The sequence below is a fragment of the Aythya ferina genome (genome assembly GCF_964211825.1).
Source record: "Aythya ferina genome assembly, chromosome: 35".
NCBI lineage: Eukaryota > Metazoa > Chordata > Aves > Anseriformes > Anatidae > Aythya > Aythya ferina.
In genome coordinates this window covers 687,860-698,747 of record NC_140332.1, presented here as the reverse complement: position 1 = coordinate 698,747, position 10,888 = coordinate 687,860, and the positions used below count along the sequence as shown (strand labels likewise).

Genomic DNA, 10,888 nt, shown 5'->3' with positions numbered 1-10,888 from the left:
GCGCGGAGCCGTTTGGCGAATCTGCGGCGGAGAGAGGGAGGAGGGTGACGCACTTCCGGGCGGGAAGCGCCGCGCATGCGCGGAGACCCTGGGAGCGTGAGGGGGGGGTCGTGAGGGGTACGAGGGGGGGCAACGGCGGGGGCTGGGGGCTTTTGGGGACATTTTTGGGATTTTTAGGGGATTTGGGGGCGGAATGGGGGGGCTCAGAGGCCTCGAGGGGGATTTGGGGGGAGCAGGGGTCATGGGAGGGGGGGTGGGGGGGGCTGAGGGCAGGGGGAGGCTCGGGGGGGGGAGGGAAAGGCCTCGGGGGGGGCCTGAGGGGGGGGGTGATGGAGGGGGTGGGGGGGGCACGGGGTGGTTTCTGGGGGGGCTACGGGAGGGGAAGGGGCTTCAGGAAGGGTCTGGGGGGGGCACTGAGGGGGCTGAGGTCGTGGGGGGGGGGATGGGGGGGCTTTGGGAGGGGGTTGGGGGGGTCACAGGGGGCTGGGGGGTCTGGAGAGGGACATGGGGGGGTAACCGGGGGGGCAGGGGCTTCAGGAGGGGTTTTGGGGGGGCCATGGAGATCTGGAAAGGGGCATGGGGGTAGTGGGGGGTCTAGAGGGGGGGAAGAGGCTTCAGGAGGGGTTTGGGGGGGTTTAGAGGTCAAGGTGGGGGGGTTGCAGGTCTTTGGGGGGGCTGGAGAGGGGCACGGGGGGGTTATAGAGAGGGGGGAGGGCTTGAGGGGGGTGATAGAGGGGGCAGAGACTTCAGGAGGGGGGTATTTTTTTGGGGGGAGGGGGGGTCATAAGTCTTTGGGGTGGGCACAGGTCTTGGGGGTGGGGCTGGGGGGGGTCCCTGAAGAATTTTGGGACCTCCAAGGGCTTTTGGGGTCCCTATAGGCAGGGGCTAACGGGACATGATGAGCAGGGCTCCCTATAGGCCGCGGGGGGGGGCAGTTCCCTAACATTAATTACCCCGAGGGGGGGTTAATTACCTTCTCCTAACGACCCTTTTTCCCCCCCCCTTGCAGCCCCCACCCCCATGGCGGTGCCGGTGAGCGTCCTGCGCCTCCCCCGTGGCCCCGAAGGCTCCAGCCGGGGCTTCAGCCCCTCCTCCCCCCGCTTCCAGGCACTTTTGGGGACCGGAACAGCCGGGGGGGGGCACCCAAAAACCTCGTCCCCCCCCCAGGTGGCACGGGCGGCCCTGAGGCTCCGGTACCTGCGGAGCCTGGGGGCCATGCGGGGGCTCCCGGTCAGCTTCACCCTGCACGAGGGGGGCCGGGTGGGGGCCGTGGTGGCGGCCGCCGACGCCCCCCCCCTCGCCTTCCAGGTGGACGCCCTGCGCACCCCCCTGGGGCTGCAGGCGGCTGCGCTGCTGCGCTGCTCGGATATCATCGCCTACGCCTTCGAGATGCCCCTCCCGGCCCCCCCGGAACGAGGGGATTTGCCCCAAAATGAGAGGAGCGAAAATAGCGGCGGAGAGAACCTGGAACGAGGGAATACGCCCCAAAACGGGAGTGAAAACGGCAGTGGGGGAGCCCCAGAACAAGAGAATCTGCCCCAAAGTAAGAGTGAAAACGACAGCGGGGCTGCCCTGGAATAAAGGGATTCTCCCCAAAATAAAATAAAGGGATTCTCCCCAAAATAAGAGAACTAAGAACAGCAGCAGGCCTTTCCCAAAACAAGAGAATCCTCCCCAAAATTTCAAGCTCTTTTCCCGAACTGAAAATGGCAGCAGAGCCTCGCCAGAATAAAAGAATTCTCCCCAAAATAAGAGGACTGAAAACGGCAGGAGACCTTTTTTGAAATGAGAAACCTTCCCCAAAATTTTGGGCTCCTCTCATGGACTGAAACCAGCAGCAGAGCCTCTCCAGAATGAGGGAATCCTCCCCAAAACGAAAGGACTCAAAATTGCAGCAGAGGCTCCCCAAAATAAGGGAATCCAGCCCAAAACGAGGACTGAACACGGCAGCAGAACCTCCCCAAAACAGGGGAATCCTCCCCAAAATTTTCTGCTCCCTTCCCGGACTGAAAACAGCAGCGGAGCCTCCCCAAAAATAAGAGAATCCTCCCCAGAATAAGCCCGAAAATAACCAACCCCCCCCCTAAAAAAAATAAACAGGACCCCGGGGGCACTTTTTATTGTTTTTTTTTTAAACATTTTTTCCTTTATTAACACCAAACTCTCCCTGCAGCCCCTCAGTGGCGGTAGTGGGGGCTCCGGGAGCGGGACCGGGAGCGCCTGCGGGGGGGGGGGAAAGGGGTTGAGAAGGGGCTCGGCCCCCCCGGGACCCCCCCAGGACCCCCCCAGCCCCACACGTGTGGGACCTACCTCCTGGAGGAGCTGTACTCCCGGCCTGCAAGGCAGAAAGGGGGCGATGAGACAGCACCAAGACCCCCCCACAGACCCATTTCCACCCTTTTTTCCCCCAAAATCAGCCTCTGCTCCCCATTTCCCCCCCCCACACCCTTTATTCCCCCCCCCCAGGAGCTGCAGCAGGAGGGCGCTGCCTTCCCCGCACCCCCCTGCCCTCCCCTCGCCCCGTTTTTAAATTTTACGGCCTCAAAACAATTTTTGGGGTCCCTCCCCATAATTCTGGGGCCCCCCCAAAAAAATTTGGGGCCCCCCCACCAAAAAATTCGGGGCACTCACTGTAACGAGGGGACGGGGACCGGCTCTGCCGGCTGTACTGCCGCTCCCACTCCTCCCGCTCCTTCTCGCGCCGCTCTCGCTCCCTGAAGGGGGGGGCAAAATAAGTTAAAAAACGAGGAATTTGGGCAATTTATACCCAACTTTGCCCCCCCCCCGGGAGGAAGGAGAAAGGGGGGGGCTTTACTTCATGCGGATCTTCCGCGCCATGGCCCGCAGCTCGTCCTCCCGCTCCTGAAAGAGAGAAACGAGCGCGCCCTGAGCCGGGCCCTGCCCCAAAAGGGCCCCCCCAGGACAAACCGTGCCCCCCCCCAGCCCCTTTATGCCCCCCCCAGCCCCTTTTTGCCCCCCCCGTGCCCCCCCCACCTGTCTCTCGTGCTCCTGCTGCAGCATTTTCTCCTGCGCTGCCTTTTTGTCGGCTTTAACTGCGGGGGGGGAAGAGAGCGGGGAGCTCAGAAATGGGGGGGGGGAGGAGAGCTCTGGGGGGGGGAATCGGGTCGGTTTTGGGGCTGGGGGGGTGGAAAAGGGCAATTTTGGGGTGTGGGGGGGCTGTGAGGGGGGGTTTTAGTGCCTACACTGCCGGTTCAGAGCCTTCTGCATGCGCAGCTTCAGCTTCTCCTGCGGCGTCAGCTTGGGCTGCAAGCAAAGCGGGGCCGCGTGTGAGCCGGGGGGGGGGCACGGGGACACAGACAGCCCCCCCCCGACCCCCCCAATCCCCCCCCAAACCCAACCCCGAGCCCCCCAGCTCCCCATCTGTGCCCCCTACCGAGCCACCAACACCCCCGGGGACATTTACCCCCCCCCTCACCCCCTCCCCAAGCCCCCCCACCCCAATTTTTCCCCCCGGGGGGGGGGCCGAGCAGGGCCAAACCGCAGCCCCCACCCCTCAGGGACCACCCCCACAGGGTGACACCGCCAAATGCCCCCCCCCCAAAACACCTTTTAGGGACCACCGGGCACGGCCCCGAGCCCCACAGGGACCCTGGGGACAACCCGGGGGGGTCCCCACCACCCTCCCCCCCCCACGGAGGGGCGCGGGGGGGGCCGGGCGCCGGCCCCGCACCTCCTCCAGCCCTTAAAGTCTGCTCGGCTTGGTGCGGATAAAGGAGGGGAGGTTAAATTCTTACTGACTTTGGCAGCTCCTGTCTCTTTACCAGCAGCAGCGTCAGCCCTGCGGGGGGGGGAAAAATGAAGAAAATTAAGGAAAAAGTCAAAAAAGTCAAAAAAAAAAACAAACACGGGGGGAGCGCGGGCGGAGGCTGGCACCGGGGAGGAAATAAAGTGAAGTAGATCAAGGTTTGGGATCAAGGAGGGAGGTGGAAAAGAAAGAAATATGAATTTTAAATAGCAGGGGAGGGAAAAAATAAATGAAAATAGAAGAAAATTTGAAATATGGGGGGTGGGGGGCACACAGGTGGAGTCTGGCAGGGGGAAGGGAAGAAAATAAATCAAAAAGAAATCAAAATTTTAAATAAAAGATTGAGGCTGGACACGGGTGAAGCCAGCCACAGGGGAGGGGAAAAATAAATGAAAATAAAGGAAAATAAAGGAAAATAAAGGAAAATTTGAAATAAAGGAGGGAGGAGAGTGGAGGCGGAGCCTGATGTGGGGGAGGGAAGAAAATAAATGGAAATAAATAAAAATTTGGGATAAAAGAGGGAGGGTGAGTGCAGGTGGAGCCTGGTGGGGAGAAGAAAATAAATGAAAATAAATAAAAATTTTGAATAAAAGAGGAAGGGTGGGCACAGGCGAGGCCAGCAGGGGGAAGAACGAAAGAAATGGAAGTAAATACAAATTTTAAATAGCAGGAAAGAAAATTAATGAAAAATCAGTAAAAATTTTAAATAAAGGAGGGAGGGCGAGCACAGGCGGAGCCTGGCATGGGAAAAGGAAGAAAATAAATAAAAATTGATGTAAATTTTGGCTAGAAGAGGGCAGGTGGGTGCGGGAGGAGCCCGGCACGGGGAAAGGAAGAAAATAAATGAAAATTTATATAAATTTAGGCTAAAAGATGGAGGGTGAGTGCAGGCCAGCACAGAGGAAGGAAGAAAATGAATAAAAATTGATGTAAATTTTGGATAAAAGAGGGCGGGTGGGCGCCGGAGGAGCCCGGCACGGGGGAAAAATAAAAGAAATGGAAGTAAATACAAATTTTGAAAAGCAGGAAAGAAAATAAATGAAAAATCAGTAAAAATTTTAAATAAAGGAGGGAGGGCAGCACAGGCGGAGCCTGGCATGGGGAAGGGAAGAAAATAAATAAAAATTGATGTAAATTTTGGCTAGAAGAGGGCGGGTGGGTGCAGGCGGAGCCTGGCATGTGGAAAGGAAGAAAATAAATGAAAATTTATATAAATTTAGGATAAAAGATAGAGGGTGAGTGCAGGCCAGCACAGAGGAAGGAAGAAAATGAATAAAAATTGATGTAAATTTTGGATAAAAGAGGGCGGGTGGGTGCAGGCGGAGCCCGGCACGGGGAAGAAAGAAATGAAAGTAAATACAAATTTTAAATAACAGGAAAGAAAATAAATGAAAAATCAGTAAAAAATTTTAATAAAGGAGGGAGGGCGAGCACAGGTGGATCCTGGCATGGGGAAGGGAAGAAAATAAATAAAAATTGATGTAAATTTTGGCTAGAAGAGGGCGGGTGGGTGCAGGCGGAGCCTGGCATGGGGAAAGGAAGAAAATAAATGAAAATTTATATAAATTTAGGATAAAAGATAGAGAGTGAGTGCAGGTGGAACCCAGCACAGAGGAGGGAAGAAAATGAATAAAAATTGATGTAAATTTTGGATAAAAGAGGGCGGGTGAGCGCGGGAGGAGCCCGGCACGGGGAAAAGCAGCAAATAAACGAAAATGGGTAAAAATTAGAGGAAAAAGGAGTTGGGGGGGGGGCTCACTTTTTCAGTTTCTCCCCCACGGCCGGCGAGGCTGCGGGGCGCGGGGGCTTGTCGCGGGGCGGCGAGGCCGAGCGGGAGGCGCTGGGGCTGGGCGAGGCGCTGGGGCTGCGGCTGCTGCTGCTCCAGCGGCGACTCGAGCGGGCTCCCCTCCGGCAGCGCTCCCCCGAGCGGGATCGGCTCCTGGTTTGGGGTGAAAAGGGGGGGGTTACGGGGTGAAAAGGGGCCCCCCCCGAAAGCTGAGGGGGTGCCGGGGTGGGGGGAGAAGGGAGGAGGGTGGGGAGGGTGGGGAGGGTGGGGAGGGGGGGAGAGGCGCAGGGTGGGAGGGGGGGGTTGGGGTTTTGGTGAGGGTTTGGGGGGTTTGTTGGGGTGTGGGGGCACTGATGGGGGGCTCGGGGACAAACCCATAGTCCTGGGGACTGATTGGGGACAACGGGGACAAACCCAGGCTCCCGGTAACAAACTGAGGATTCCAAGGGTAAACGTGGGATCCCGGGGACAAACTGGGGAGCCTGGGGACAAATTTGAGCTCCTGGGGACAAATTAGGGATCCCAATGACCAACCTGGGATCCTGGGGACAAACTGGGCATCCCAGGGACACACTGGGGACCCCGGGGACAAACCCAGGCTCCTGGTAACAATTTGGGGATCCCAATGATAAACCTGGGCTCCTGGGGACAATTTGGGGACCCTGGGGACAAACCTGAGCTCCTGGGGACAAATTAGGGATCCCAACAACCAACCTGGGATCCTGGGGACAAATTGTGGATCCCAGGGTCACATTGTTACCAGAAGCCTGGGTTTGTCCCCAGGGTCCCCAATTTGGGGATCCCAATGACAAACCTGGGATCCTGGGGACAAACCTGGGAGCCCAGTGACACACTGGGGATCCTGGTGGCAAACTGGGGATCCTGGGGACAAACCTGAGCTCCTGGTGACAAACTGGGGATCCCAGTGACAAACTGGGGATCCTGGGGACAAACCCAAGCTCCTGGTGACAAATTGGGGACCCCAGGGACAATCCCGGGCTCCTGGTGACAATTTGGGGCTCCTGGGGACAAAATGGAGATCCCGGGGACAAACCTGGGAAAACCTGGGGACAAACCCAAGCTTCTGGGGACAATTTGGGGACCCTGGGGACAAACCCGGGCTCCTGGGGCCAATTTGGGGATCCCAATGACCAACCCGGGATTCTGGGGACAATTTGGGGACCCCAGGGACGAGCCTAAGCTGCGCTGGAGAGGCCGCCACGGGGGGGGGGTGTCCATATCCATATCCCGGGGACCCACCTGGAGCGGCGTCGGGAGCCGTAGCGGTAGCCCCGGTCGGGGGAATAGGACCGGGAACGGCGGCGACTGTCCCGGGAGCCCCCCCCCGAATAACGGCGGCTGCGGGAGCGGGACCGGGAGTAACGGCGGCTGCGGGAGCGGCGGTAGCGGCCCCCCGAGCGGTGGTGGGCGCCGCGGTGCGAGCGGGAGCTGGAGCGGGAGCTGGAGGACGAGGAGGAGGAGGGCGAGGAGGAGGAGGACGAAGAGCGGCGCCTGGAAGGGGGGGACACGGGGCGAGCCGTTCGTGGACGGGGTGGGGGCGTCGCAACCCCGGCTCCCTCCCCCGGGCTCTTGAAGAGCGCCAAAACCCTTTCATTTCAACCCAAATCCGAGCCACCCACGTTCCCCTCACCCCCCGGGGAGGCCGCGAGGCGTGGCGCCGAGCCTCAAACCCCCCAATCCCGCAGCGATTCCACCCAAAAAGGGGGCAAAAAGGGGCAAAAGGGGGGGGGTTACCGACCGGGCCGAGGCGCTATGACCTGCCGCGGCGCTGCCCGGTTGCCCCGGGGGGCAGCGCTGCTTGCCCGGGGCGGCGGCGGAGGCGTTGGAGCTTTTCCCGGTGGCGGCGGCGGCGGCTTGAGCGGCCGCAGCCTCCTCGTCGCTGCCTCCGAAGCTGGTGATGAAAGTGATCTTCTCCTCGTGGCCCGGGGAAGGAGAGCGGGATCGGGAGCGGGATTCCGAGGTGGATTCCGAAGGGGAGCTGAAAAAAAAAAAACGGAAAAAAAAAACCAAAAAAAAAGCGGTGGAAATTGCCCAAAACGCCCCCTTCCGAACTCAAAATTCGCGGGAAGTCGCCAGCTCGGTCTCACCGTTTGTAAGGGTCGTAGGTGGGGCTGTCTCTGCGGGCGTAGCTGCAGGGAAAAGGCCAAAAAAAAAAAAAAAAAAGGGAATTAGGTAAATTAGGGGAATGGGGTAAATTAGGGGAATGAGATAAATTAGGGGAATGAGGTAAATCAGGGGAATGAGATAAATCAGGGGAATGAGGTAAATTAGGAGAATGAGATAAATTAGGGGAATGAGGTCAATTAGGGGAATGAGGTCAATTAGGGGAATGAGGTCAATTAGGGGAATTCTTAGGGGATGGGGAAGGGCCAGGGGGGTCGGGGGGAGGCGTGGGGGTGGTGGGTGCTCACCTCGGGGGGCTGATCTTGCGCCCTTTCAGGCGTTTCTCCCGGAATTCCCTCCGCTGGCGGCGGGAGCGGCGGCCCTAGGGGGGAAAAACGGAGCTCGGGGGGGGGCCACGGCTCGGTGGGGAGCTCCCCCGGGAATTTTTGGGGGTCCCTAAAGCAGCCGGAGCCCCCCCCCCGCGCCCCCCTCACCGAATACATGGCCTTCTCCTCTTCCAGCGCCTTGGCGTTTTTGATGGCTTCGGCTTCCTCCTTGTCCTTCCTCAGCATCCTTCCCCGGGGAGCAGAGACCCTCAGCAGGGGGTGCCCGTGGAAAGGGGGGGGGGGGGATATTTTGGGGGCTGGGGGGGGGCGTTTTTGGGGTCCCCTACCTGACGAAATCGCCGTCGGCCATGCCGTAGGTGGTCGCCTGCTTGTTGAGGTCGGCCACTTGCTCCTGGTTCAGCTCGTCCACGTCCACCTCCACGTCTGGGGCAGAGCACGGGGGGCTCAGAGCGTGCCCCCCCCCCAAAAAATAATGAACCAGGGGGGCGCGGGGGCGGCGTTACCGATATCGGGGATGACTTCGTCCTCGTCCGTGTTGCTGTCTTCCTCGGAGTCTTCCTCCTCGCCCCGTTTCTCCAGTGAGTTCTCCAGCTCGGCCACGGTGCTGTCCTCGTACGTGTAGCCGATGGAAGCCTTCTTCTCCGCCAGCCTGAGGTGGGGGGGGGCTCAGCTCAGCCCCCCCAGGGAGAAAACTCGCCCCCCATCCCTTTTTTTGCCCCCCCCTCACTTCTTTTTCTCGTCTTCGTTGGGTTTCTGCAGCCCCCCGTAGAGCTCGTCGATGTAGATCTGGTAGAGGCACTGCTCCTCCGAGACTGCAACGGCACCGGGGGGGGGTCAGCGGCGTGCTGGGGGGGGGGGGGCGCATCCTGCACGGCCCCCCCCCCGGGTTGGGGGCCCCTCCCGGGTCACTCACTGCCCGCGAAGTCGTTCTGCACCAGGCCCCGGTACCGCTCGTAGTTGCATTTCCTCTCGTCCGACTCCTGCTCGGGGGAGCTGAAAAATGGGGGGGGGACGCGTTGGGGTGGGATTCCCTCAAAAAGAACGTGAAAACCCTCAAAAAACACTTAAAAACCCTCAAAAAACACTTAAAAACCCTCAAAAACAAACTTTAAACCCTCAAAAACAAAACTTTAAACCCTCAAAAAAAATCTTAAAAAACCTTAAATAAAAAAAATCTTAAAAAAACCTTAAAGCCCCTTAAAAACCCTCAAAACAAAACCTTAAAAGCCCTCAAAAATAAACCTTAAAACCCTCAAAAACAAACTTAAAAGCCCTCAAAGAAAAGCTTAAAAACCATCAAAAAAAAAGCTTAAAAAACCTTAAAACCCCTTAAAACCCCTCAAAACAAAACCTTAAAAGCCTGCAAAAAGAAGCTTAAAACCTCTCAGAAAAAAACTTAAAACATCTCAAAAAAAAAGTTTAAAATCCTTAAAACCCTTTAAAAACCCTCAAAACAAAACCTTAAAAGCCCTCAAAAATAAACCTTAAAACCCTCAAAAACAAACTTAAAAGCCCTCAAAGAAAAGCTTAAAAACTCTCAAAAAAAAAAGCTTAAAAAACCTTAAAATCCCTTAAAAGCCCTCAAAATAAAACCTTAAAAGCTCTCAAAGAAAAGCTTAAAAACCCTCAAAAACCTTAAAAACACTCAAAAAAACCATAACAACCCTCAAAAAACCCTTAAAAACCCTCAAAAAAAATTAAAAAACCTTAAAACCCCATAAAACCCCTCAAATTAAACCTTAAAATCCCTCAAAAAAAACACCAAACTTTAAAAAAACTCAAAAACCCTCAACAAACCCTTAAAAAATACTTAAAAACCCTAAAAAACGGGTCCCCCCTCCAAGCATCGTGGCGTGCCTCACCAGGACCCCCTCAACCCCCCCAGGTCCTTACCGCCTCCCTCCCCTTTTTTCCCTATTTTTTTCCCATTTCTTTTTTCTCATTTTTTTCCCCATTTTTTTCCCTACTTTTTTCCCACTTTTTTCCCCATTTTTTCCCCGTTTTTTTCCCATTTTTTTCCCTACTTTTTCCCACTTTTTCCCCCATTTTTTCCCTATTTTTTCCCATTTCTTTTTTCCCCATTTTTTTCCCTACTTTTTTCCCACTTTTTTTCCCCATTTTTTCCCATTTCTTTTTTCCCACTTTTTTCCCCATTTTTTCCCCTACTTTTTTCCCATTTTTTCCCCTACTTTTTTCCCCATTTTTTCCCCTACTTTTTTCCCATTTTTCCCCTACTTTTTTCCCATTTTTTCCCCATTTTTTTCCCTACTTTTTTCCCACTTTTTCCCCATTTTTTTCCCATTTTTTCCTATTTTTTTCCCTTTTTTTCCCTATTTTTTCCCCATTTTTTCCCTATATTTTTTCCTACTTTTTTCCCAATTCCGACCTTTTTCTTTCCCACCCCCCCCCCAGGGCTCACCTCCCCCCCCACCCACCAGAAACCCACTGTCGGTTCCCTCCCCCCCCCCCCACCCTCCCCATTACGCGCTCTCCAGCTCACCCCATTAACACTGGGCCCCCCAAACTGGTCCCAGTATGCAAACTGGGGGCTACCCCAGCCCCGTGACCCCCCCTGAAGCCCCCCGGACCCCCCCCCGGGACCTTACACGGGGCTGAGCAGCGGGGGGGTGTACATGGGGATGTAATCCAGGTGCGCCCGCACGTCGAAGCGATCGATCATATTATTGGTGTCCCCCTGCCACGGCATCCTATAGGGACATGGGGGGGGGGCTCAGCACCCCGAAACCCCCCCCCCGGAAAAAATAAAGCCCCCCCCGGGATAAAAAAGCCCCCCCCCGGGGGATAAAACACCCCGATTTAGGGCTGGGATGAAGCCAAACGCCCCCCATGGGGTGGCGGAGAGCC

The 10,888-nt window shown here is 56.6% G+C and overlaps 2 protein-coding genes across 3 annotated transcripts; one reads left to right on the top strand and one right to left on the bottom strand.

The window, feature by feature from the left end:
* Positions 1–68: 68 nt before the first annotated feature.
* Positions 69–2,113, top strand: GEMIN7 (gem nuclear organelle associated protein 7). The gene is made up of 2 exons (XM_084501974.1): positions 69–117; positions 1,010–2,113. Exon 2 carries the CDS (start codon positions 1,021–1,023, stop codon positions 1,579–1,581), a length of 561 nt encoding a protein of 186 aa, XP_084358100.1. The 5' UTR covers positions 69–117; positions 1,010–1,020; the 3' UTR covers positions 1,582–2,113.
* On the bottom strand, positions 1,510–10,747 carry CLASRP (CLK4 associating serine/arginine rich protein). 2 transcript variants are annotated; one of them, XM_084501956.1, is made up of 18 exons: positions 10,630–10,747; positions 8,937–9,016; positions 8,751–8,835; positions 8,527–8,672; positions 8,350–8,446; positions 8,171–8,249; positions 7,985–8,058; positions 7,661–7,702; positions 7,312–7,551; positions 6,813–7,064; positions 5,526–5,705; positions 3,760–3,799; positions 3,204–3,264; positions 2,995–3,053; positions 2,816–2,862; positions 2,632–2,714; positions 2,311–2,335; positions 1,510–2,220 (listed from the first exon to the last, which is right to left on the bottom strand). In XM_084501956.1, exons 1-18 carry the CDS (start codon positions 10,728–10,730, stop codon positions 2,178–2,180), a joined length of 1,734 nt encoding a protein of 577 aa, XP_084358082.1. In that variant the 5' UTR covers positions 10,731–10,747; the 3' UTR covers positions 1,510–2,177. The 2 variants fall into 2 exon arrangements, 1 of the variants encoding a protein (XP_084358082.1); XR_014686469.1 differs by lacking the exons at positions 1,510–2,220; positions 2,311–2,335 and having other exon boundaries at positions 2,679–2,714; positions 3,756–3,799.
* Between the last annotated feature and the right edge of the window lie 141 nt (positions 10,748–10,888).

Bases quoted from the DNA above. Each gene is read 5' to 3' on its own strand.
- GEMIN7 (XM_084501974.1), top strand. From the start codon at position 1,021: ATGGCGGTGCCGGTGAGCGTCCTGCGCCTCCCCCGTGGCCCCGAAGGC.
- CLASRP (XM_084501956.1), bottom strand. From the start codon at position 10,730: ATGCCGTGGCAGGGGGACACCAATAATATGATCGATCGCTTCGACGTG. The intron at 8,250-8,349 runs GTAGGGGACCCC...TCCCCGGGGAAG, and splicing joins GCCGACGGCGATTTCGTCAG to GATGCTGAGGAAGGACAAGG. The intron at 7,703-7,984 runs GTGAGCACCCAC...TTTTCCCTGCAG, and splicing joins CGCAAGATCAGCCCCCCGAG to CTACGCCCGCAGAGACAGCC.